Source organism: Serinus canaria, chromosome 1A (assembly GCF_022539315.1).
Source record: "Serinus canaria isolate serCan28SL12 chromosome 1A, serCan2020, whole genome shotgun sequence".
In the NCBI taxonomy this organism is placed as follows: domain Eukaryota; kingdom Metazoa; phylum Chordata; class Aves; order Passeriformes; family Fringillidae; genus Serinus; species Serinus canaria.
This window is the reverse complement of record NC_066314.1, coordinates 30071084-30097922: the sequence shown is the minus strand read 5'-3', so window position 1 is coordinate 30097922 and position 26839 is coordinate 30071084. Positions and strand designations below refer to the sequence as shown.

The window sequence follows — 26839 nt, the reverse complement described above, 5'->3', positions numbered from 1 at the left end:
CTCAATGTCCTCTTTATTAGCAATATTTCCTGTATGTCTGAAATACTTCCTTTCCAAGATTTTCATAATGTTCACCTATCAAAAATGTTAAAGAAAAAAAAAAGCAGCTTGTATACTTGCATTTTCTAGTTTTTATTGCTATATTTCTTCATTTCTATGTAGACTTCATAAAGCTTATCCCAGATAGAAGACAAATGTATATACTCAAACTATGTATTGGTTAAAATACAATATAACTGCCAACACACACACACATTCATTAAAGCAGAACTTTAGTTAATAAGGTATAATGCAGGGAAGGCATTATCTGCCAGAATATATGTCAGAACTATAAAAAAACCAGCATCATACATCATACTGACTAAAACAGTGACTTGAAGAACAGTAAAGGTTAAGGGAGTATTAACGCATACTATTATGCTGATTTCAAGGCATCTCTGATCCTCAGAGGATTTTGGAAACTGCAGGTTTATAGAGACTACATGGACAATGGGAAGCCTAGAATTCAATGTGTAATTTTCTCCATAGGTATCTAGGTTATTAAACCCATTTTCTTCTGTTCAGATATTCGGCCATGAGGTTATGTCAGTCACTGATGAATTACCTCAGAAAAATAATATTATGAAATCTCCATTTGAAATTCTGTAAAACTACTGAAAGCATAGGTTTGAAGAATCTTAGTCAAGACCTAACTTCCTCCAGTACAACAGGCATGACTTTTTGAGGGATCTACATCAATGCTTAGCCCCAGAAGCAATGGTTCCTGTAGGTATGAATTATGCTACACCTGGAAATAAATGCAACCCACACACAGTCCAACACAAACAGAACTCAGGCAATTCAGGCTTGATCAACTCTCTCAGGCACTTTGTGTGTTCTGCTTTGTCCTTTGTGAGGACTGTGCTTAGGTTTCAATCTTCTCAAAGTGATGCTGATCAGGAAAAGGCAACACACTGTTGTCATCTTCAGGCACCTTATTCCTGAGTGACACCTTAGAAGCAGGACCAGTGGGCTGGAGACTTATCACATGACTGAATACTTCCCAGGAGGAAACTACAGAATGATCATCAGATACAAAATGTTGTAGGCATGTGAAATAAAGTGCAGGAGTCCAAGCCTACAGTCAAATAAGGTCCCTGTGAAAGGCTGCCAGATTCTGGAGGTTCTTGGGATTACCTGCCCCTTTCAGCTTCAGCATGTCAGGCTCTTGAAACTGGTGCATTTCCCTTCCTGAGCAGTTCAGCTGCCTCACTGCAGCTCAAGTCTCACCAGAGTCTGCTGCCTCACTACAGTCAAATTATGTATTGCCCAAAAAAGCTTCATACTTCGACAGTCCTGTTGTCACAAAACATTCTGGAACACAGAACAGGAGAACACAACACTGATCACCATACCTGGTCCTCTAATACCAAAGACAATGAGGACATGAGCAGCATGTTCAGGGCATAAAGGACTCAAGTCTTAAAAGCTGTCCCACCACTGGAAATGACAACCACCCAAGAATTTCAGGAGGTACTCAAAAGCAAACGTGGCAATTACTAAATTTTGGGTTTAGCTGTAGATCAGGTGCCCATCTTTTAAAATAAAGTGATGAAGATTATCAAGTTCATTACTGTGTATCGAAGACAGGGAAAATGTAAAGATTTTATGGAAAGATTTATTCAGTGACAACAAAATTTTCAGAAATCAATCCTAGTCAGTCAGAATGAAAAAATTAAAAGCACATTGAATTGTATTTGACAAGTCATTTGGCATACTAAATTATCTTTCTGGAATAACAGGTGAGTAAGCACCGTTTTTAGTCTTGTTCATTTACCCCCTTTACTTCCATGGAAGTTGGCTCACAAAAAATGCCTAAAAAATTAATTGATACATTTGATAGATTTGCCCTTTCCATAAGCACTGTGGGCATAGACTATAACTCCAGATCTTACTGAACAATCAGGCATTAATGTAATTTCCCGTGTGGCTTTTCCCCTGCCCCGCTTACAAATTAGCAGTATAGCGATCTCTGTTCTGAAAGTCTCTGTAAGCACGTTTTGCATCTGCCTTGCTGTGTGGGATTCTTCCAAAAGGTTCCAGATCATTGAAGCAGGCATCAAAAACTTCATCCACAGCTTTTTCTGCTGTTTCTTTGCTAACTTTTCTAACAGCTAGAATGGAACGAATTGCTCTGTCTCGTACACAAGTCTAAAGTGAAAAAAAAACCAAACCTGTCATTATTAAGAGTAATTTTTTTCCAGATTTTGTCAAGTATTAACTCCTATTATATAGGCAACAATTTTGTATGAAAGAAGAGTCAAACAGTGCCTGTAGTAAGCATTAAAGTACATTTTAATGTACGTAATTCCATCCTGTGCAAACTATGTGCTTAAGTTTTCCATGTACACATAAACCATTAAATAATTAAAAGACATTGCTTATAATAGGAATTAAAATTCAATTTGGCATTTTTTGTAGGTATTGTTTGTAAAACTTGACCTGGACACAAAAAAAAAGTCAGAAAAAAACAGACACAAATACCAGTTAGTTTCTTTACAAACTGAAATGCTGTAAAACAATGGAATGACTTCTCTACTGGCCTTAATTTTGATAGTTCTCTTCATGGCAACTTTTTCTTACAGTTTGTTTGCCAAAAGACCAAAAAAATATGTAAACATCATCTACAAGCTAGCTGCCATTCTAAAATGAGCAACTACTTGGGTTGCAATCTGCGGACGTCATTACTATTCACAAAAATAATTCCTACAAGACTTAATACACGTGATTATTTAGAAATATTCTCATTTTCCTTCCTTCAGTTTTCAGTAACTTTTGAAGAGTGTCAACCACTTAGAGCGGATAAGGTATTTCCACTACATTTCCTGCAAGCCCTGCTTTTTGTTTGGTTTTATTAGCCATCCATTGTCAGTGGTAATGCTTTAAAACATGACTAAATGTTCAGAGATTTCACTCCAATAAAAATAACAAGGTGGGAAAAAAAAACTAAAATGGATCATTAAGGGTTAGTTAAGAGAAAACAGCAACTCCATGGCATCTATTTCTTTTTCTGAAGTTTTCAGCTATGAAAGCTCAGAAGGCTAAGACCAAGTAGGTAACATATCACATTATTAGATTTTAATAGCCACAGTTTGTACCTGATGGTGCCCTTTCAATCCAAATTTAAACCTGGCTATTTCATTCATCAAAGTACAGTCTCCACTGAGATTAGCAGCTCGAATCTATTGAGAAAAATAAAAAAATCACAAGATCAGAGAAACACATGAAAATAAAAGTCAAAGAAATTGCAGCAAACATTTTTCTTCAGTATATTTCTGGTGACTGTTGGTAGGGGATATTCCCGAGGCCACTTTAACTTCTTAAGCACCTATTACTACCATACCCTTTACATCCGTCTCAGCCTCAATGAACTGCAACAACCTTCAGGTTTCTCCAGGAACTACCTCTCACACATCCCTAAAATTTAAATAAATGAGCAGTAGAGATTATTTGTATGTATTTAGATGAACTGCTAGAACAACATGGAAAGTAATATTCTCCTCAATCTATATCAGAATCTGTTACAGCAGTCAGGAAGAAAGGCAGATACCTTTCAAAGCCTACAGATGCAATACCAGAAGACCAGTAACTCATCTATTTTGCAAAAAGCTACATAAAACATGTATGCTTTAGCTTAACTGTCTTTTTCTGTACACTAGAATTTATTTTCTCTGCTAAATATTTTACACCCTACACAGTCTGTTAGGAAATGTAAATAAATCCTGATTTCCTATAATTAAGTACCAGAGTGAAAATAAATGCATGGAAAATATGAAAAAGTAAGAATTAAAGAAGCCGTGAACAAAAAAAAGTAAATACGATAAAATTAAGTAATCAAAAGACCTGAAGAGAACAAATAATCCTGACAAGAGCAAGAATATGCACAATCTTGAATAATTAGTATATAACAGTTAATAAAGTATATTTTACATATATATATATATATATATATATATATATATATATATATATATAATAATTAAGAGTTATTGCACTGAGTTTACAAGGCAAAATGCTGGCAGAGAGGGGCCTCCCAGGGTGGCTTCTGTGAGACTGGAGAAGTGGCTGAGCCTATGTCAGACAGAGACTGTTTTAACTGGTTTTAAAACAACTCTACCATTACTGGTGCTGGTTGTATCTCTGTGATCATGCATTCAAGAAAGGATTAAAAAACCTACAGGGCAGCTGTGAGACAGAGGAGTGATGAAATGTGAGGGAGACAGCCCCACAGTCACTGTGGAAGGATGGGGAGGAGGTGCTGCAAGCATCAGAGAAGACCATGGAGACAGAGGTTGTCTCCCTGCAGTCTGTGAAGGAACACAGTAATGCAGATATCCACACTGCAGTCCAAGGAAGACATCATGACATGAGAGACAAACATGCCCTGAAGAAAGCAGCAGCCCATAGAGAGCCAATGCAGGAGTACATTTCCTGTCAGGTACTGTGGGACTTGGGGGACCAATGCTGGAGCAGTCCATCCTTGAAAGACTGTATGCTGTGGAAAGAACTCAAGTTAGAGCAGGTCCTGAAGAAAAGCAGCCCAAGGGAAAGACTCATGTTGAAGCAGCTCATGAAGGACTGTATTTCGTGGGAAGGGCCTCAAGCTGGACTAGGGAAAGAGTCCAGCAGAGACAAAGTGTTATGAACTGACCATAGCTCACATTCCTTGGCTACCTGTGCCACTTGGCAGGGAAGGAGACAGAAGAATCAGAAATGAAAGAGTGAAGCTGAACCTGGGATAAACTTTTCTGTGACAAAATGATATGGATTACATCAGAAATCAAATAAAAGCATCTAGATTCATACACGTAACACCTGTGTCACATACACATGAGGAATCCCTCCCAGCCTGTGCTCCATTTAATTTCACCTCCAAAAGTGTCAAGTATTAAGGCCCTTAATACTCAAATGTCCTCTGAAACCACAGAATCATGGAATGGTTTGGGTTATAAGGGGCCTTAAAGATGATCAAGTTCTTATCTCCCTGCCATGGGCAGAGACACCTTCCACTAGACCAGGTTGCTCAGAACCTCATCCAAAGGTGATGGATTCACAACTACAGTGTACTAGCAGCAATACCACAATTACTCAAAATATGAATGTTACAGGAAAAGACAAGTCTGTTGTTAAACAAAAAAACCTCAACAAAACCAAGATAACCACCAAGATAACAAAACCTGTGATAACCACCCAACATACCATTACTTGCATGGAATAAAAAGAACTCTATAAGCAATTGATTAATGTGCAAACGTGTTTTCACTTCTAACAACTCTCTTCTTTGTCAATAACCACTTCCTACACTCACAGTGATCACATTCTACCTAGTATGACACTAACTTACTAGTATTTGTGAAAACTAAGTATTTGTTTTTTAAACAAAATTATTTAGGTTGACCTGACAGAAAGGAAAAAATGTATTAACAGGATTGAAACAAATTAATTGTGTGTAACAGACCATGTAACACAAAGTAACCCTAATAATCAGCAATAATTAATAAAATGACAACATTAGAAGCATTTTAACTTACCTCTGAACATGCTAAATGTTTGACATTTTTAAACCAGTCAACATGTGCACGGCAGTGATCAAATGCATGAATCAATTCATGTGTGACCACACGGTTCATATGGGATTGTTGGCGAATGTTGTTCTGACACAGAACAATCTGCAGAAGAAGAGATATAGGTAATCTTTTCACTAAGTTTCAACACTTCCCTTACTTCTCAGAGACACCACTGACAGCATTTAGGGTCCTTGGATTGGTGCTTTTCAACATTAAGAGCCTTATCATACTGAAGTGTACTAGCTCCAACGCCATGGAACATCTTGCATTTTCTTGTTTTCATGGTTAACTTAGGTATCAGTATTGGTAGATTTAATCCTATCAACAAAACACTAAAAAAAACCTGCAGTCATTTGAAAGGGTACCATGTCCAGCACCTACCTGAGATGTGGCAGCATCAAAACCTCCACTAACACAGCCATCACAGTTTTCACAAGAAAAGTGCCGGTCATTGAAGACAGTGCTGAAAGGTCCAAACAAACAAAGTCACAGAAAAGAATTTGAAAAACTTCAGTCACTACTTATCACAGTGACATTACTACATAGAACAAAACAAATTAGTTTACATACCAACCAGATTGCTTCAGAGCCTCAAGGAGAAGTCGAGCATGTGGATCTAGAAAAACATTGCTGCAATCAATTTTTCTAGACAAAAGTTTTGAAAATCATCTATAAACAAAATATAAAGACAGTCAAGGAAAAAAATCAAATAAGAAAAGCTCTATACATGCAAATTTATACTTTGCAGTATTTAATCTTATTGCAATACAACTGGCATCTATCACAAATCAGACTACGTGATACAGAATGATAGAACAGTTTGAGCTGGAATGGAGCCTAAACCTGTCCCAATCCCCCTGCCTTGGGCAAGGACATGCTCCACTCGACCAGGCTCCTCAGAGCCCCATCTAACTGAGCCTTGGAACACACCCAGATGATGCAACCACAGCTTCTCTGGGCAACTGTCCCAGTGCCTCACCACCCTCACAGTAAAAAATGTCTTCTGTATATGCAGCCTAAATTTGCCCTATTGCAGTTTGAACTCATTATTTCTTTTCCTATCACTATAATTCTGGATGAGGAGTCTCTGTCTGGTTTCCACATTTGCTCCTTCAGACACTGGAAGGTTGCTCTGAGGTCTCCATGCAGCCTTCTCTTCTGCAGGCTGAACAGCCCCAACTTTCTCAACCTGCCTTTGTAGGGGAGGTGCTCCAGCCCCTTTCCAACTTCATAGCCCTGTTCTAGACTCACTCCAACAGCTCCATCTTTTTCTTCTGTTGGGAGCACTAGACCTGGCTGCAGTACTCCAGGCGGGGTCCCAGGAGAGCAGAACAGAGGGGGAGAATGACCTCCCTTGACCCATTTGCCATGGTCTTTTTGATGTAGCCCAGAAAACAGAGTAAAAGCTGTTCAGGAATCAAGTCATTCTTGACATTATTTTATTACCAACAAACATAAATAGAGCTGCCTATAGTGACCATCGTTTGCTGTCAGCACTCACAGTCCACATCCAACAGCGCAAGGGCCACGAACGCACAGACATTGACAAATCATCTTATATTCTCAGGGAAAAAAAAAAGTACAGAACATTTTTATAAGAAAAAAGCCTCTCTCAGCAACATTCGAAATTGTATTTTGTCTTAACCAAAACCAGCGTGTTCCTAAATCAGCAGCCCCACCGCGTCACAGGCTCGGGCCCAGTCCGGCCACGGCCGGGGTGCCGCGGCAGGAGGGCAGGGCCCTGCCCGGGACCCGCGGCACAAGGTCACCGCCGCAAGAGGCCGCGGACGGCCCAGGCTCCGCCTGGCACCTCTCTGCGCCGCGACCGGCCCGCGGGAGGGCGGCGGAGCGCTTACTCGTTTCCAGGGTCAGCCTCAGCATCAGCTGGCACTTATTGTGGAAGGTGAAGAGGCTGCGGACCAGGAAGCTCTGCGGCTTCTTATTGCGGTCCGGGAACAGCCGGTAGCCGAAATCATCCTCCTCCTCCTCCGCCCCTTTCTTCTCTGCCGCCGGCGGCGAATCCGCGTCCCCGTGCCCCATGTCCGGCCGTGCCGTCCCGCGCCTGCCGGAGGCCGCGGGGCTCAGGGCCGCGCCAATCGCCGGCTGCGCTCCCGGCACGTGGGAGGGGGGCCGCGCGCGCAGGCGCAGTTGTCTCCTGGCGCCCGGGGCCGCGCTGCAGCCTGGGAGCGGGCCGGGCAGCGCGGGTGGCGGCGCGGGAGGAGCCGCGGCACGGCGCAGGTGAGGCCGCGGCGGGACGGGGCGAGAGCGGTGCGCGATGCTCGGGCGGCGCCGTCCCGCAGCCGCATCCCCCCCTGTGGTCCACAGGTGGCTTGGCTGCGTGGGGTGGCGAGGCGAGGGGGAGCACACCCTGATGGAGTCAAGGCCTCGCTTGCAGCTTGCGGGCGGTGCGGAGGCGGTGTTGGGGCTCGGAGGGGCTGCTCTGACTCGGGGCCTCCTGCGGCGCGGCCTCGGGACCCGCTCCAGGGCGGGCCCGTGCTGCCGGCGTGGTGCGACTGCTCCAGGGCAATCGCTGGGCGCAGCAGCCTTCGGGTGTTGGGAGCGCTCAGCGTTGGGAGGCGAATAAAAGTGCCCTGAAGGGTATAAGGGCTGCGCCGCAGAGGCTGCTGTCAGTACCTGCATTAAAGTCGTTGCTAAGTTGTGTGCGGCTAGTGGGTTACGGAGCAATGTCACTTTATACACTTCAGCAGGATGCTTTAGAGTGGCAGAGAACAAGCAGCCAGGTTTCATGTTAGATTTTCGCCTGCGTGAGAATACTGTTCTAGTCAGGTATAGGAAAAAGAAAAATTCAACAGATTATAAATTATTTTGCTCTACCTGCCTAGAAATGTTAGGCTGTGTGGAATATTTGATGTGTCCATGCCCAAGTTGCACGAAATTGACAGACTGAATATTAAACTGGTAGTTCGGCATGGGACAACAATTGAAGGTGGAAAAAACATAGTAAGCTCCTTAAGTGGAAACGTGATGAAAGCTATATATTGTTGGCTTCACTGAAAGTTTATTTCTGTTTTGTTTCAAATAGACCTAATACATTGCTCAGAATGTCACCACCTGTGCATGAGCTAGGGCGAAACAAACTGCTGCAGCAGGGCATCTACTGAGCTGCTTAGTCCTGAGCATGTAAAAGCATCTCTGCTTAGGTAGCATTAGTTCAATAGTAATCACACAGTGTGTTTTTCCATCTCTTTGCGACCCTTGTCTGTAATTATGGATGGCACATTGTACCACAGAAATCATTAGCTTTGTAAATAAATTTTTATATTGCTGTGCTACTAGATTATTGCACAGGTGTGAAAAATAACATTAAATAAAGCATGTCAAATAGCCTAGACCTTTTCCTTCCTTAAAAGCTTTATGTGTAGTATCTCTACAAAGATCTTATTTATATTCCATGAGGCTTGTAACAGATCCAAAAGCTTGCCCTCAAGAGGTTATAGTTAGCAACCATTCATAACTCTCTTTGTCTAAGTTTGTATTTAGCTTATCATCAGTTACTTAATCATGATTCTTTTCAAAACATATTTGCTTCATCCTTTCCAATTTTTGTGCTACAAACTGTACATGTGTGGGGTTTCTTTTTTTTCTGAATTGTAATCAAAATTTTTTAAGGTTGCTTTTTAATTGTGACTTGATAGTTTTGTGATAATAAAACTTCTATCACTTGAAACAACAAAATCTATGGAGAAAATCAAGCGTTAATAATTAATAAATAGTGTTATAGGGACTTGCTTGCAGTTTCAGGATTACCATTGACTAGTTAGATGCTTTACCTTATATTTAGCTAGGAAAACGTGAATTGCTGTTTGTTGTTATATACTTTGCTTTTTCTGAATAATATGGCTTCCCTTCATTTTTTTCAAAGACATTTAAACTGTATTTCTTCTTAGTCTCTTGGTGTTCACTGTTCCTACTACGCTATTGGGAAGTCTGACTGGCATGTAAGTCAGGCTTGTTAATTTTGAAGTAGCTAGCTTCCTTCACTACATACTTCCAACTTGTTTTTAGAAGGCTTTTTTCCTTGAATTTTGGCAGATTATGATGAGTGCATCAAGTAAAGCGATAGAATTGCAGCTGCAAGTGAAGCAAAATGCTGAAGAGCTGCAAGATTTTATGAGAGAATTGGAGAGCTGGGAAAAAGATATTAAAGAAGTGGATTCTGAACTCAGGAGACAGAGTGGGGTCCCAGAAGAGGTAAGAAAACACAAGACCAGTGTCAGCTCAGCTATTCATACTGTGATACTGTTTATGATAATTATGTTTTGCGTTAGCAAAATTACATTTTTTGACTTAAAATATCTTAATAGAAGGCATAAACTAATCCATGATGTGTTCTTTGCCTGAAGTAAATGAGAGATTCCTCTGTGAACTGCACCACCAGCAGAGCTGTGGGCCAGTAGCCCCTGAAGGTGATGAGGCCAATAAATTTTTATCGGTTCTGGGTAGAGCTATGAGAATATTTCTGTTTGCAGCATCAGTATTGGTAATTTGCTGCTGACATTTAGTATATTGAAGTGATTCTTCAGTGATTCTCTGAAGAGAGTTGTCTTCTAAAACTCAGTTTTATATCATACATGTAATATTTACTATTAAGTGTTTAAAGATTTATGCTTGTAGTTCTTAGTGGTTTTGTAGAGCTCATGAGAACAGCTTGCTGGATGGATTTCTAAAATAAAACTAGCCACTAGATAGATATTCTGTCTAGATACAGGTGCTCTAGATTCTTCAGAGCAAGTGATTTCCACACATCTGTTTTATAATAAGTTACTTAATTTTGTTTAGAATTTGCCACCAATTCGAAATAAGGCTTTTAAGAAAAAGAAGAAAAGCAAAAATAAAGTCCCCTCAAAGATAACCTCTGTGGAAAACAAGAAAAACAAGATCAAGTCTTACGATTATGAAGCATGGGGAAAGCTTGATGTGGTGAGTCTTAAGTTTTGCTTTGTTGACAGAGTCTTGTCCCCAGCTGATTCTGTGTTAAATAAAATTTTGTTACAGTGCTGAGAATTCAGTCCACTAGTCAGTATCTTACTGTGCTGGTTACTGTATGAACATAGGGTAGCGTTCTCCCAAAAAGATTACGAATTTAATATTTGGAATATTGATAAATACTTGGTTTTTAATTGACTATGCTTTCATCCAGCAGATTGAATTTTAGTTTAAGGGGAAAAAAACCTGTTTTAACAATAAGCCAATTAAAAGGTCATAATTATAGTAAAATACAAGAGTAAGCACAATTGTCAGTATTGGAGGACACATAAATAAAATTTTACTTGTATTATTTTGCACTGGTAAATTATAATGAAGACAACAGTTTGGCTTTTTGTTTCTGATTCCAGGATAAAATACTTGAAGAACTTGATAAAGAAGATAGTACTCATGATTCGGTATCTCCAGAATCAGACTCTGAAGAAGATGGAATTCATGTCGATGCTGAAAAGGCTCTTGCAGAGAAGGAAAAGGTTATAGAATTATAGATGTTTATTATTGATAAAGAAGAAATATAGGTATAGGAGTATTTGCAGTTTTCTTTTAAAAGATCATCTACTGAGACTACACATCTGGTAAAAGAATTGCCTATTTGAAAGTCTTTCTGTCTGTTTCCTTCCCATTACTTCAAAATAGAAAATTCTTACTGCAGTTCTATTCCTTCTCATTGTCAGTAGCAGCAAGCTTGGCAGATTCTAATTAATGTATGCCTGTGATGACAAATGATGGTGATGTCTTGCTTTGAGAAGTTGAATGGCTGTATAGAATTTCTATATAGAGCAAACTGGTTTTTACCTTGACACAGCATCTGAGTGCCCCAAATTAAATCTGCAAGACCTTAAAAATGCTCCCTTTGTGAGGCCAGTACATCTGGGAATGATGGATGAACTTTGTTGCTTTAATATTGGCAAGTTCATACCACTTCAGTTTTACCTAATAGGGTAGGCTATAGAAAGAGATCTATCTCAGGCTTCATTGCCATGAGAAGGAGGCTAAGTTGTGTAGCAGGTTTATTTTTGATAAACTTCTCTGTTTGTAAGCAATCGCCTAACCCGTCTGTCAGTCAATATTGACTTCAGTAGTTCTAGCTTTGGTTTGGGTTTTTGTGGGGTGAGTTGTTTGTTTGTTTTAAATTTTCTGCATGGGTGATATTTGTGTTGTATTCCTGGTGCTGTGGGAATTCCTTCACGTTTAATCTGGAGTCTGCACTGAGAAGCTTTGGCCATTATTATCTTGGCTGCAGTGAGGTCCTTGATAGTGTGTGAGGAAAAATTTGTGTCCCAGAGAAGGCAGAAATGAAAACGTTGACTTGGAAAGCAAAGATGCCAAACCTAGTTAACTGAAGACTTAAAAACCCCTAATTTTGCAATTTAAGTAGCAATGCATATGCTTGTTGCATGTTTCTAGAAATGATCTAGAGATACCGAAAATGAATATTTTGTAGATCTCTGTTATAGAATATATAATGAAAATTATTTAATATGGTGCACTTAGGATATATTATTTAGCATATATCATAGTAAAGCAGTATTTCATGAGAAATGTTGAACAAAAATATTTAAGCATTTCTAGAATACTTTGATTTTTTTAGGGTTTTTAATTAGCAATGTAGCTGCCAATGTACAGTAACTTGCTGAAAATGCTTTTTTCTATTCACAGGGTAATAACTACTTTAAACAAGGAAACTTTGATGAAGCTATAAAATGCTATACTAGAGGGATGCATTCTGATCCATACAATCCGGTATTGCCCACAAACAGAGCATCGGCTTTTTATAGAATGAAAAAGTAAGACTTGCATTGTTAAATCTGTAAATTTTTGTACTTGACACACTACCTTCAATACCTTCAGATTTTTGGTCTAGTTTTAATTCTTGATTTATGCATCATGCTGTGTTGTTGCAACCTGCCTTCTAATTTCAAAGTAAAGTAGGAGTTACCAGGAGGAGTAATCTGGTAGTTTCTCTCATCAATTTTTCCTTGGCTTGCACACTAGCAGTTCACCATCTTCTGTGTTAACAGTGTAAGACTTGAAGAAAAAAGAGGAAGTTAAATTGCCTTTCATATTCGGTGAGCTCTATTTCTAAGGCTTTCATTTGTTTTGGGTGAAGAAAGGATACAGGGCAGTTGGTTATTCTTTCTGTGGCAGTAGAGATTCTTTACTGCTGTTTTTCTTTCTTATTTTAAGACTATTTGGAATCAAGAAATGTGTAAGTACTTGGCTTGTGCCCCTTCTGAAGCACATAAGATGCTCATGTTATCAAGAACCTGGTGAGGCTCAGAGTAAGATGAACTGCTGAAATTTTGGGATTTGTAACCTAGATGTGTCCAAACTACTCATTCATTTTTTTGATAGGTTTTCTGTTGCGGAATCTGACTGCAATTTAGCACTTGCTTTAGATAAAAATTACATAAAGGCTTATGCGAGAAGAGGGGCTGCTCGCTTTGCTTTGAAAAATCTTCAAGGTGCTAAAGAAGGTGGGTATTTTTTAAATTCTTGTCTTAAAATACATACAAACTCGTGGGATCTGCTTCTTTGGTGTAGGAATTTATATTCGTTTCCTATAAACAAAGAAATTGCGTACCATGTTGCATATTCTTCTGGCAAGGTAAAATTCAAGTAGCAAATCCAGATTATAGTGGTAGATGTTAGTAGTTCTTGAATAATTCAGCTTTAACTGTTGTGGAATTATATATTCCTTGAAATATGTCAGGCGTCTTGGGTAGTTAAAAGAAAGGTTTATCTCAAAAATGCTCTGCTTACTGGTCTGTGCTTCCTACCTGAAACATACTTTTCTGGTCTTCTTATAGATTATGAAAAAGTTTTGGAGCTGGATGCAAACAATTTTGAAGCAAAAAATGAACTGAAGAAAATTGATCAGGTAAAAAGATTAATAGACCCAAACATAAATTAATACACCCTGTTCAGTTTATATCTGTGTCAATTTTTCTAACAAGAACTGATTCAGTCAATTCTCACATGCTCTTCTGGCATCTGAAGTTCACCAAGGTCAAAATCTTTAATGGAGTTTCTTTTGGAGAAACTCACACATATGCAAATATCAGTATAATATTGGATCCTGGACTAAGACTGCATGTGTGCACCATCTGGTGTCCTTTGGACTTTTTGTTGTTGGTTGGTTTTCGTTGGTTGGTTTGGTTTTTTAATTTTCCCCAATTTTCTACTTCCTATGTTAATGTTTTTTTTAATCATGCTTAGTAGTTTGGTCTAAGGAAGCACAGCGCACAAGAGAACTTCTGTGTTCTCTTGGCCATAAAATTGCATTGCTAACCTGCTTGTAGTCCCTGGTTGCTGTGGTCTACCAAACCAGAAAGTTGTTCTAAGAACAGAATGAAACACTCCTAGTGCAAGTTAGATCCTTTTCATGACACGGAGAATATTAATTATGGTGACCTTTGTAAATATAAGCTCGCCTGTCACTTCTGTATGAATTTCCTTACACCTCTTCAACTGTGTTTTTGACAGTGCTTGAAAGAATTTATTTTCAGAATGAAGATGCAAAGTCTCCAGTAATTGAAGAAATAAATGATATGTGAATTGGACTGTGTAGAAAGGTTCCATGAGTCATTTCACGCTGTGCTTCAGAAGTTGCATACTTTTTATTTACCAAGCATTATTCTGACCTGCAGTCCCTCAAAGAAATACATTTTCAAGAAACAAATTATATTTAAATTGTCTCTTCAATTTATATTAATGTACAATACAGGCACTTCTGTTAAAAAGCTTGGCAGATTTTCTTTTCTTAAATGTTTAGAAATTATTGTAATTTATGTTCTGAAAATGTTAAAGTGGGGAAATACTTACTGAAGGGAAAAATTATGTTTTTACAGGCTCTGTTATTAAAAGAAAAGTCAGAACAGAAAGAGTTTGAAGATGCAGTCAGAACAGGATTAACAGATGAAGAGAAGCAGCGCATTGAAGACCAGCAGCTCAAGCAGAAGGCAATTGCAGAAAAAGATCTGGTAGGTCACAGGTTCCAGAGGAACAGGAGAAACCTAGCAGATAAAAAGGTGGTGTTGTGTTGTTAGTTATGCTGCTTTTAGTTATGCAGATAAACCCCAGGTATACGTTAAACCCCATACTGCCTTGAGCTTCATACATGGAACGGCCTTGATGTTACCTTTAGTGTTTCCCATCTTGCCTCTAGGAAGGTGAGTGGGACAGTGAGTTCTGTTTGGATTTGTCTGGAGGAATACTTATAAAAGGTAGCTTTTACAGCCCAGATTGTATATGAAAAATTTCAAATACATGGCAAGACAAGCAGAACTTAAACTGCACTTTACAAAGATTCCCGTTCTCCATTATTATAAGTGTCTTGATGCTTGCTTGTCCAAGGGGAGTTGTGGTCTATTTTTGTTTTCAAACCTCTACTTGCATGATGAATAGTAGTTATAAGAAGGACTTTGGGGTTGCAGGCAAGACTTTGGGGTTGCAGGCAACAATGACAGTAAAAATGTATTTCTGGATGCATAATCTTGACTCTCAGTTGGCTTATTGATTTCTCCCTCTCACCACTCTTTCAATAAATAAATAGCATTACCAACTAAACCATGATTTTTCTGCTCATTTTCCTAGCTATGTAACTCCTAACTTGTTATCATTATTCAGGTTTGCTATACTGCTTGTAAGAAATAATTAGCAGCTAAGAATGAAAGTATGCATTAAGGAACAAGAGTTTGACTAGGTCTCAGAAGAGAAATTTCAATCCAGTGCAATAGCTCATTGGCAACAGAGCTGACTCGCTGCAGGCTTGTTCCTGGTGACATGGATCAAGTCTGAACTGTGGCCTTTCTGGTTTTTTGTCAGGCAGTAGAGTAGTAGCAGAGATGTGCAGCTTCAAAGCAGTATTGAGAAACAAAAGGTAATGTTAGTTCCCCAGAAACAAACAAAAAAGTAATGTAATTTTCTTGTATGGAGCATTAATTAGAAAACAACAACAGCATTTGGACCCAAGCAATATTAAAGGATAAGTTTTATGGAGCAGGATAAATATGAATTTGTCAAGAGCATAAAATTATCTTGAAAGGGGAATGTAAACATTCAGCTTGTGTTTAAATTCATGAGGTATAGGGTAGGTTATCCTGCACATCAAGCATAAAGTTAAATAACAAGCTGTAGCCTTCAAGTCTGCGTTTGAACTATTCATGTAGCAAAGTTTTTTTATCCTTGAAGTATTAAAAAGTATTAAGATAATTTTTGTGTTCTGGCTCCAAACTTAGATAGGAAGAAATACGCTGTAACTGTCTGGTCTGATGTGGGTGTTCTTTTCAGTTCATCTTCATAATGTTGTCACCCTCTCTGCAAAAAAGGATGAGAAAAAGTTAATTGCAGTGGATTTTCTCAATGCTGATGGTTTTTTGTGTTTTGTTGGTTTTTTTTTTTTTTTTTTTTTTTTTTTTTTTTTTTTTTTTTTTTTTTTTGTTTGTACCTAAATATTCCAGGGTAACGGTTATTTCAAAGAAGGAAAGTATGAGGCTGCAATAGAATGTTACACCCGTGGTATCGCAGCAGATGGCACCAATGCACTACTGCCAGCTAACAGAGCCATGGCCTACCTAAAGATTGAGAAGTAAGTGGAATTGCACATGCTCTATTGTTTGTTGTAAATCAGGAGGAATAATGATCCAGCAGATTTTCACTCAAGCTGAGTTATTGTCTTTCCTTCTCGTTTTTGTTAGAATTCAGTATAGAATAAATCACATTGAAAGCGGTGAAGGAGAGGGAACAAATCTGTATGTGGGATCTCAAAATGCAATTTGTAGGGAGCAAGTTTTGAGAGAATAAAAAGCACCAGTATGAAATAAAGGTTTTTCAAGTTGGATTTTCATTCTTTTATGTGTGCAAAATCCAGATATTCACCTTTCTGAAAGGAACTGCCCAAAGCTTTGTCTTTGACTATGAAACCCAGTCCACTATTAAACATTGCTCTGTAAAAAAGTGAATTACAACTTCTGACTTTGGAGGGAATGAATAAAAGCTTTTTCTGGAAAATTTTACATTTTTAAATGTTTTTTAATTTCACTGATAGAGGCATGTATGTATTGTGTGTTTATTTTTAATTGGGTTTTATCCAAATAACGCAGAAACTTTCCAGCAAATTAGATAAGTTCCATATGGCCAGTTTTTAGGTGTGAACTTCGTTTGACTCTGTGATGGTGTGGTAATTTAAAACTTGTAAGCCAGCAGCACAAGGAGCAGAAGGTTATGTTGATCATCTGTTTTAACATGACATGACTGAGTATCTCTAGAGACAGTAGATTGATCTCAAATTAGGATAAGATGGGTTGCATGGATAGTATTTCTGACACAACACTTGTAATTTAAAGGACATCAGAATGCAAATAATCTTCTGTGAGATTCAGAGGAAGCAATTCTTTAATTGAATGACCAAGCAAGAAAATCAATTTCCTATGATGAGTCTTGTATCATGAGTCTTTACATTTGAAAGAGGACCAAACATAAAATGCAACAAAAGCCCATTGGTATTCTTACAAACTGCTAGTGCTGATGAGAACAGTAAATAAAAATTAATTTGCGTAAATTTAATGATAGTTTGAACATGGAGAAGAGGAATGAATGAAAATATTTTATTAAGCACATAGTGGAATCGTGATCTAATGTAACAGTATAAAGAGGATGAGGAAATTTAATCTTAAAATTAAGCAAATGACACTAATGCAAGGATATTCTGAGTCCTCATTCTGAAATAGTTAAGGACAAGTCACAGAATTCAAAATGTAGAAAAATTTATTCTCGTGCATACTTGCTTCTCCTCTCTGGTACCTTTTCTTTGTTTGTAATGGTATTTCTGGTTTTCAAAAGTACAGAGCCATGGTACTGACTTTGATTTTTAGGCTGTTGTTGAATTTTTAAAGTGGACAAGTGGACTCTGCTCTTTTATGTCTCTGCAAGCTTTAATGTATTTTTTTTTTCTTTACAGAGGCTGTGAATTTTTGTAATGCTAAAAAGAGGCAGCATTCTGTTATGATATACCAAAAGATACAGTTTAAATTTCAGGGTGCTGAGAAACCATATTTTATGGGAGTTTTCTAATTCACATTTTAGCTCAGTGATATGTTTATGTATGTAGGTAATAAAGATCTGCCTTTATATTTTAATTTGTTTGGGCAGCTCTATCATTTCACTTGAAGCTGCCTCTTGAAACTGATAATTAATTTTGTACTACACTTTTGCTGAGGTACAAAGAGGCAGAAGATGACTGCACACAAGCTCTGCTCCTAGATGCTTCCTATTCCAAAGCTTTTGCCAGAAGAGGAGCTGCCAGGGTTGCTCTTGGGAAGCTAAAGGAAGCTATTCAAGGTATGATTTTGAATTAGCCTAAATGTGGTAGGTAAGAGATCAATATAAGGACATTGTGATCTTTTTTTGTTCTGACTTACTGAGATTATCAATGCAGAAGTTAAGAATTAAGCAGTTTCTCTTGAATTTCACTGAATTTGTATAAAAACTCTTGTGTTGGTGCCCACATAATGGGAAGACAGTTTTGTGTGAAAGTACAGCTGTTGCTGTTTATGATAAGTGATAAGAAATAGTTTGGAAAGTTCATTTAAAAGTAGGTCATGATATAGGCATTAGGATGACTTATAAGGGGACACTGAGGTAGATTGAGAACTGACTGAACCACAGATCCTGGAGGGTCTTAATCAGTGACACAGGGTCTAGTTGGAGGCCTGTTGCTAGTGGTGTCTCTCAAGGTTCAGTACTGGGCCCATTGTGGTTTAACTTGTTCATCAGTGACTTGATGAAAGGGCAGATGGCTCCTCAGCAAGTTAAGTGATGATACATAGCTTGGAGGAGTGGCTGATAGCCCAGGGTGCTGAGAGCCTTCCAGAAGGACCTTGAGAGATTGGAGAGATGGGCAGAGAGTGTCTTCAGATATCCAAAAGGCAAATTTAGGGTCCTGCACCTGGGTAAGAACAGCCCCTGCATCAGCACAGACTGAGGCTGACCTGCTGGGAGAAGGACCTGGTGGACAAAAAGCTGTCTTCTGAGCCAGCAGTGCCCTTGTGGCCAGAAGGCCAATGGAATCCTGGGCTGCATTAGGAAGAGCACTGCCAGCAGGTCCAGGGAGGTGATCCTGCCCTTCCACTCAGCCCTGCTGAGGCACATCTGGAGTGCTATGCCCAGTTCTGGGCTCCTCAGTGCAAGAGAGACATGGAGCTCCTGGAGTGGGTCCCACAGAGGGTGACAAAGATGATCAGGGGAGTGGAACATCTCTCTTATGAGGAAAGGCTGAGGGAGCTGTTCAGTCTTGAGAAGAGATGGGATGATCTCACCAGTCTGTCAGTATCTGAAGGGAAGGTGACAAAAGGATGGAGCCCGGCTCTGCTCGGTGGTACCAAGCAGTAGGACAAGAGGCAGCAGGTGGAAGCTGATGCATGGGGAGCTCTACCTGAATATGAGGAAGAACTTACTGTGAAGGTGATCAAGCACTGGAACAGATTGCCCAGAGAGGTTGTGGAGGCTCCCTCAGTGGGGATACTCTTATCTGGATGCCATCCTGTTCATTGCACTCCAGGATGTCTTTGCTTGAGTAGGGAGGTTGGACCATGTGACCCACTGGTGGTGGTTGCTTCCAGCCTCGGCTGTTCTGTCACTTACCTGCCTTTGATTATTTTTTGAGCTATGAAAGGAAAATAGAAGGTTAAAAATCTCCCACGTGTACATTGTAACTTGAAATATCTACAGTTTCTGTGTTGTTTTTCACTCAGATTTTGAAGCTGTTCTGAAGCTGGAACCTGGAAATAAACAAGCAATAAACGAACTCACGAAAATAAGGAATGTATGTATGCTTATTTGGGTATAGTGGGGTTTTGTTTGTTTAGGGGCTTTTTATATGGCTATATAGTACTGGAATGGTTTTGTTCTTTACATTATTTTTAACATGCCTTGTATTTATTCATTAAACACCTGATCTTTTGGAACACTTGGCATTTTTTTCAGGAATTAGCTGAGAAGGAGCAACAGACTCACCAAGAATATCCTGCAGTATTGATAAAAGAAGCAGAAATCAAAAATATAGTGAAAATGATTGATAATCCATTACAGATTAAAACAACAGTAAGTTGTTACATGAATTGCTTTCTATAATGGTGGGAGAAGTAGAGTTTGGAGTTAAAATCTGATTTCTATATTGTAGACTAACCCTTGATAGATAGCCTTGCCTGTGGAAAGCCAAAAATATATAAATTTACTCTTGTGGTATTTTTCAAGAGCATATACATGCATGGAAATGCTAACGTTCCCAGCAGTGGTGGGGTAAGCATTCAGCCTGCAGTACCACCCTCAGCAAACATGGTGTATGCATACATTTATAATGTGGAATAGGCAGGCAGCCCCAAAACCCTGGCTTGTGCCCATAGGTAACAGTTGAGAGTGAATAGAGCGAGTTGAGATCCTCTGGGTAAACTTTCCTTCATTTCTACTGCTGTTTACAGTTTTTACAGCAGCCATAGTGGTTAAAAGACAAGCTGCCTACTTGTGCCATATGCTGCTGTCACATAGAGCTGCTTTCCAGAGAGCTTTGAGCATGCATTTTCATCCATGTAAACTGCAGGACAGCTGCATGTTGGTTTTCAATAAGCAATGTATTTGGACTATGAATTATCAGTGGTTGTAGTCAGATGAATGAGTTATAGATGAAAAATGTAATACCAGGTTTCTGTATGTATTAGGCTCCTTTTAGTACATTTAATCTTTATATATTCATCAGTGAGTTGTGTAAATACAGAGAGTGCTCATACTTTCTGTGCATATGCACTCATGCTATTTGAAAACCTTTGTTTATCTTCATAAGTAATGTAATTCAAATGGATAGTTTTAATAGAAAATGTGATTATTTTGATCCTTTGGGAGAGAGGAGTATTATGTCCTCTCTATAACTAGAAACCCTTTTTCTTTAAACCTAAATGAATATATTGTGAAGTAGCTGAAATACTGTAGACAGTTACATTTATTAAGTGTTCACTTTGGCCGCTAAATTAAGTGAAGATGCTAGGTTGGTTGTATTCCTCTTGTTATTTTGTTAAAGTAGAATTAGTTTAGATTAAACATCTGTGCTTTTAGTATTGCCATTTCCAAGAAGTCTAAATTGTTGAGTGTCTTCAAGCATGTGCATTTGCATCAGTATTTCTAGAGCAGTATATACTATGTTCATGTTCAGGAAATGAAGTTCTAAAGTAAGAAGTGATGAGAGCTTTTGTTCTAAGACCTGTGATGGTGGTACTAGGTGATGGTCAAAAATAATAGGGATCATACAGAGATTAAAGAAGCTGAAGCATTTTAGCATATGGTGGAATTAATTACCTTAGGATGTATGTAATTTGATCAGTCAGCAGGGTTGAGTTACAGATATTTATTATATCAAAATTTTAAGTTGTAAGCCAAGGCCTGGGTTATTGGATATTTTTTTGTTTTGCTAAATTACAAAGCTTTACCACATAATAGGACAAAGTATATGATAGATCTTGCCTATTCAACCTTAGTGTGCAAAAAGTATACATTTTTAATTATTACTGGGAAAACAGACTGCATATGGAGATCCTCTAGGGTAAGGATACACTGGTTTCTGAGGCTAAAGCAATAAAATTATCATATCAGGCTTCATGTAGATTTTTATGCTTTCCTAGTTTTGCCATTTACCTTTATGCAAAGTGTGTTCTCAGTGCACCACTGCAGAGGTAACTGGTTATCATACAACTATTTGAAGTTACACACAGCTGTGTCTGGAGTCTGTTTAAACCCTTATGTCGAGTCCATTTGTGACCTGAGGTCTGTGCTCTGTTTAGAAGCCATTGCGAAGAATAGATATTGAGGAAGTTGATGATGATACATCAGATGGTGACTTGCCCAGCACTACTTTAGTCAATAACTGGAGGAATTCAGTGAGTGTTAAAGCAACAGAAGCTCTAGATCAGGATGATCAGTTAACTACAGTTGATATTCCAAAAGCAAAGCACTTGAAAATAGAAGAAATCAGTGATACATCACTGTTACAGTAAGTATAATAATTCTGATCCTCTTTTTAAAAGGTAAATGTAATTGAAATATAATCTTAATTTCCAGATGTCTGCATGTGATGAGGTATTGAAGATACTTTGGAGAATCTGAATTGAAAAAGAAGTGTTGAAAGAAATGTGCAGTTCTTGCACATCTGCCTTTTTGACCACTCAGTGGTTCAAATATGGTCTGTTTAGTGTCAGGTGGAAAACTCAGAATTACATTGCAAATATAAAGGCATTCATATTTTCCTGCATGCTGTACTCTTTCTTGCTTGGGCACTCCATCTTCCCTAGCTGTTTTTACAACTTTAATTTGTTGTTTTAAGAAGATATTTTAAACAGAGTTCAGGCATTCTTTGTTCCTCACTTGTGTGAGAGAAGAGGAGGAGATGAGTGTCGCCACCCTTTCCTCTGCTGAGGCAGGTGGTAGCTTCAGATGTGCTCAGTTTCTAAGTCACACTGTTAGTTAGTCAAACTGAAGTCTGTCATGCTGAAACTAGGCTGAAGTACAGAAGGTTTTTCCTTGCTCAGTCTTAGGACTCGCTGTCTGCTGCATCAGCACTGCCTCGTTCTGTTGATGTAAACAATCCTTATCAAAGAACTTCTGTGAGAAACACTGGCCCCACACACCTTTTCTAGCTCAGTTAGATGGATTTACTGTGAAGTGTTGAAGAAAAAAGTATATTCTTAGCCATTTCTTAATTTCTAAAAAATCAGTGTATTTAAATGACAAATTATAGGACAAAAAAAAGATATGCTGCTGTCAGTGTTGAAACTAGTTTATCCATTTGATGTTGTTAATGCTTTGCATTACGAAATTGCAGAAAATACGATTTTTTTTGTGTTTTGGCAGGTACGTATGGGACAAACCTCCTAAAACATGCAGTTATTTCCAGGAACAAAGTAGAAAGAGGCTGAGTAAATATAAGTATTTGCAGATGTGGGTTTTTTTAGAAAAGGTGAATCAAATATAAAGCTTGTATAATTTGAAGGAGTTTTAAAATATCTGCTTAAACTAAAGCACAGTCTTTTCTAAAAAGTTTTCAGTATTTTAGCTTTTAATGAATAGAGGCATCTCCAATTAGATCTCACTGTAGAATTTCCTTAAAAATTGATTTGATTATGTGTTTCAAAATACCTTTGCAGGCTGCCTGTAAATGCAAAAGGAGTCTCATCAACATTGCATCCATCTTTTCCTGCAAGCAAAGAGAGAGAAAAAGAAATCAGAAGGTCATTTATGTCTGCTTCTCCAGTTCCTCCCATTCCTGCAAATTCTTTTCAGCTTGAATCTGACTTCAGGAAGTTGAAAGACTGCCCTGAAAACATGTACTTGTACCTGAAGGTATGAAACATAAGAGTATCAACAGTGTTTGAACAGTTTCTCCAACATCAGTTGTATTTTTTTGTCTAAAATTAACTTTTAAAAATTTTTCTATAGCAAATAGAGCCCTCTCTTTATGCAAAGCTGTTTCAGAAGTCCTTAGATCCAGACTTGTTTAACCAGATCCTGAAAATTCTGCATGACTTCTATATTGAGTAAGTTTAACTCCTTCTTTGTTTTACATTGCTTATTTCTGTTTGGAAAGGTTTGGGGTTTTTGTAGTGGGGGGAGGTTGTTTTTTTTGGTTTGTGTTTGGGGGTTTTTTATGTTCTCTCTAGTTCCAGCCTCGGGCTTACAAAATTGTTTCCAGCACACAGCATTACATGAGCATAATGAAATCATTGGAATTACTCAATAGTTGCTTCTTAAGAAGTGAAACTCATCATGAAAAAACGGGTAGCAAAGTGAAAACAAAAACTTTACTGAGTGTTGTTGAACTGTGCTTTGCTAAAGAGCACCAGAAACTTGCATTCATTTGTATGAAATAACTTTTGTTCCTATTATTGTGTGTGTATTCTGAGAGCACATAGAATTTCACAATTATCCTCTGTTTTAACTTTCTAAAGCTGAGAAATGCAGAGGGTTTCGGTTTTATTCCACACTTACTGTGATGCATTCAGACTTAATTATCTGCTAGCATTTTACAGTTGCCTGTAACAAATGTGTACTGGAGACTGAGGATCTGATAAGACAGGACCTGACAAGTTGTTTTTGAAATTTCTATCCGTGCTACCATTTGAGTCCTAAAGTTCATCTTGTCTGTCAGAGGCACTGTACTGCTTTTCTGAATTACACTGTCTGAGAAGCACACACTCCATGTTTTTTGGTGTTGTTTTGTGGAGATAAGCAAGCATAAATCAATGTTTGCCTTTCCCTTTTATTTCTTTTAAAAGTAAAATATCCATTAAATGGGTGAAAAATGCTGTCTTAGTGATACAGTCCTACATTTGGTGATACAACATAAAAAGGCTAGGAAGCTGAAATTGTTTGCTGTAAGATTGTTTGCTGTCTCCCTCCAAAAGAAATGTGAAATTATGAAAGAAAAATATTATTTGTTAGTATTTGTAAGGAAGGCAGTGCCTGTTTACTGTTGAACAAAAAAATGCAAAATTAACACAATCTAGGAATTTTCTGTATGGATGAAAATTAAGGCAGCTGTAATTGGCTCAGCTTTTCAGTGACCTTCCTATGGCCACAGGTCCTGCTTCCTTTCACACTACCTGGTACATACAAAAATAGTGATGTTATGGCCAGGTGTAAGCTTTAAATCTTGCAGTAGGTTCTGTACATGACCAGCAGTCAGTTTACATCAGTCTGGGTTTTTGTATTTCTTCACTCTTGCTCAGTAGAACAATAATACCTACATAAAGGTTTCTGAATATTGGCTTCTTACTTTGTGAATGGACAAATGAAAAGACAAAGATAGAAAATATGAAAGAGTTGGGAATTTTATTTGTCCTTTAATTTCTTGTTCCCAAATTCTTCAATATTGCTTGCAGCTACTGAGTATTTCTGATCAACAGTGGTTATTTTTATATTTGTAATAATCTTCTTCAGGAAAGAGGAGCCATCACTCATCCTTGAAATCCTCCAGAGGCTCTCTGAATTAAAAAGATTTGATATGGCAGTAATGTTTATGTCAGGTTCAGAAAAAAAAAGTAAGTAATTTGGTAATGTCCTTGTAAGCATACTTTGTGATACTACAGAATCTGGCAAAAAATATGTAAAACTTAGCATTATTCTTGTTTATTCTATGTAATAATCACTTTAGTTGTCTAGCTTTTTATTCTTTTAGAAGTTAATATGAATGTCATGTAATTTTTCTTAATCCTTTGACTCTTTACTTATTGTTTAGACTAGAAAACTACAGCTAAATCCTCTTATTTTTTTTAATCAGTAATACCAGTGCATTTTATTCTGATAAAATAAGCTTTGACAGCTTGGCAGTTTGTAGCTGGTAATGTTATAAATTTATGAATTTGTATGAAATCCTACATCTGAGATCCAAGGTATCGAGATTATACAGTTTCCACAATTTACAACTATTTCTTGACAAATCCTGACTTTTCTATTGGCAAAAGAATGAAAACAGAATCTCTAAAGCACTCAGCCTAGTTGTCTGTCCTGTTCTGGAGGCATGAGTCATTTTAGTTTGCAATTTGTGTTGACATTGGCTTGAATTCATGGTTTATAAAAGTGGGGTTTGTCTCAGATTTTTTTCTTTATTTAGTACACTAGACAGTAATAGTGAGACTCTTAAAAATACATCTCTGTCTCAATGTAAATTTAAATTCACTATCTACAGCTGAATTTCACTAATTACCATTATACTTTAAGGAGATTCACATTTCAAAATTTTTTAAATAACTTGACTTACTGAAGTGCAGTGCCTCTTGTGAATGGCATTCATGCCTTTTCCTGATGTAAGCTTTATCTGCTGTTGGCATTAATGTTTGTCTTCTGCATGTAGTGGCACAGTGTCAAGTTAGTAAAGAAACTAAAAGCTCTATGTTGCCTGAATTATACATCTGCTTAAGTTTATATATATTAGTTATAATATTAGACAGCTCCTGGGCGTTGAAACAAAGTGAGAGTTTTGCTTTGCTACTGGTTTTCATCCTCCCAGTAGTTCAGAAATGTTTTTGTATTTCAACTGTATAATCTGTATGCCCCTTACTCTCACCAAGGAAAGAATTGGACTAATTTACTTAAAGAGTGTGTGTTACAAAAAATAAGAATTCATGTTGGGATTTTTGTTTTCAGTTACACAGGTATTATTCAATCACGTGAACCACATGGGATTAAAAGATGCTTCTGTGGAAGAATTGGAGAAGAAATACGGCATTTTCTCTTAGCAAGATGGCTGATGTAAATGTCCAGATTTGCACTTTTTTCATGTGGAAATTAGCTAAGAAGTCTGTAAAGACTGTAATTTTGTTGCTTTTTATAAGTAATGAAACTCTTAAGCTTGGGTTAGCCAAACGGCAAGTGCCTGAAGAGGTCATTATTTAGTTTTGGAGTACACTTGTTTTCCAGTACCTGAAACAATATGGATCTACAGTTTCTTCAGTGGAATCTGTTTGCCTGAAAAACAGTTGGGCAGATTGGCATTCAGGATGTGGACTGTAGATAGAGATCTCTATTAAAAGGAAAAAATATTTATAAACATGTCCTTGTTTATCAAATGCTGTATATTAGAATTATGCATGGGGTTTTTATTTTAGAAAATAAACTGAATGTTGAATTGAAGATATTATATTTTTAAGGATTTTTTTTGTTAAGATGCCTAAATCACTCTTTTGTAAAGAGCCATCACATCAGAACTTCTGTTGTGCAAAGTGAATCTGAAGTATGATGGCAAGAAAATTCCAGAATTTTTACTAGAGTTTATCTAATAGTGAAGTTTTAGCATTGGTAGCTGAGAACCTCTGATGCTGTTCCTGTGGACCTCAACTGTAATTGCAGAATAGAAGGAAGACAAATACTGTAGAATTAAACAAAAAGATTAAAGAAAAACATACTCCGTCTTCTTTCAAGAGTACTTTTAAAACAATCTTGTAAAAATTAATCCTTGTGGGTCAGTTGTTCCTGACTGGGTAAGCCCCTTAAGATGACACAGGAGGCTCAGCAAAATACTTCAACAGTAGAAGGCAAAAGCATGAAATTAACTGAAATTCTTAAATACGATTGAGCATGAGGCATGATAAATTACTTGTACTGCTCACATGACCAGGATGAAATAGCAGCACTTGTCAAGTGTACTGTAACTGTAGTATCCAAATGGTGGTGTAAGCTTATCTGCT

General features: G+C 38.0%; 2 protein-coding genes across 5 annotated transcripts; one reads left to right on the top strand and one right to left on the bottom strand.

Moving 5' to 3' along the window:
• Positions 1-255: 255 nt before the first annotated feature.
• Positions 256-7715, bottom strand: ATP23 (ATP23 metallopeptidase and ATP synthase assembly factor homolog). Of its 2 annotated transcripts, XM_018919665.3 has the most exons (7): positions 7463-7715; positions 6177-6222; positions 5988-6069; positions 5571-5708; positions 3138-3221; positions 1991-2190; positions 256-1353 (listed from the first exon to the last, which is right to left on the bottom strand). In XM_018919665.3, the coding sequence occupies exons 1-7, from the start codon at positions 7644-7646 to the stop codon at positions 1320-1322; spliced, it is 768 nt and encodes a 255-aa protein (XP_018775210.2). In that variant the 5' UTR covers positions 7647-7715; the 3' UTR covers positions 256-1319. The 2 variants fall into 2 exon arrangements, with proteins under 2 accessions (XP_018775210.2, XP_030094348.1); XM_030238488.2 differs by lacking the exon at positions 256-1353 and having other exon boundaries at positions 1638-2190.
• Positions 7716-7747: 32 nt separating this feature from the next.
• On the top strand, positions 7748-26285 carry RPAP3 (RNA polymerase II associated protein 3). Of its 3 annotated transcripts, none has more exons than XM_030238148.2 (17): positions 7748-7844; positions 9660-9818; positions 10407-10547; positions 10964-11086; positions 12273-12400; positions 12969-13090; positions 13424-13494; positions 14465-14596; positions 16076-16203; positions 17833-17954; positions 19367-19437; positions 19599-19715; positions 21443-21651; positions 22802-22997; positions 23094-23191; positions 24594-24694; positions 25800-26285. In XM_030238148.2, the coding sequence occupies exons 2-17, from the start codon at positions 9663-9665 to the stop codon at positions 25889-25891; spliced, it is 2007 nt and encodes a 668-aa protein (XP_030094008.1). In that variant the 5' UTR covers positions 7748-7844; positions 9660-9662; the 3' UTR covers positions 25892-26285. The 3 variants fall into 3 exon arrangements, with proteins under 3 accessions (XP_030094008.1, XP_030094009.1, XP_050841016.1); XM_030238149.2 differs by lacking the exon at positions 7748-7844 and adding an exon at positions 9494-9565; XM_050985059.1 differs by lacking the exons at positions 7748-7844; positions 10407-10547 and adding an exon at positions 9494-9565.
• The last annotated feature ends 554 nt before the right edge of the window (positions 26286-26839 follow it).

What these genes read in the sequence shown, in the direction of transcription:
- RPAP3 (XM_030238148.2), top strand. Translation starts at nt 9,663, where the DNA reads ATGATGAGTGCATCAAGTAAAGCGATAGAATTGCAGCTGCAAGTGAAG. An exon ending in GCCTACCTAAAGATTGAGAA is followed by an intron (nt 16,204 to 17,832) that starts GTAAGTGGAATT and finishes ACTTTTGCTGAG; the next exon opens with GTACAAAGAGGCAGAAGATG. An exon ending in AACTCACGAAAATAAGGAAT is followed by an intron (nt 19,438 to 19,598) that starts GTATGTATGCTT and finishes CATTTTTTTCAG; the next exon opens with GAATTAGCTGAGAAGGAGCA.
- ATP23 (XM_018919665.3), bottom strand. Translation starts at nt 7,646, where the DNA reads ATGGGGCACGGGGACGCGGATTCGCCGCCGGCGGCAGAGAAGAAAGGG. An exon ending in TTGATGCTGCCACATCTCAG is followed by an intron (nt 5,709 to 5,987) that starts GTAGGTGCTGGA and finishes CTTCTTCTGCAG; the next exon opens with ATTGTTCTGTGTCAGAACAA. An exon ending in GATTGAAAGGGCACCATCAG is followed by an intron (nt 2,191 to 3,137) that starts GTACAAACTGTG and finishes TTTTCACTTTAG; the next exon opens with ACTTGTGTACGAGACAGAGC.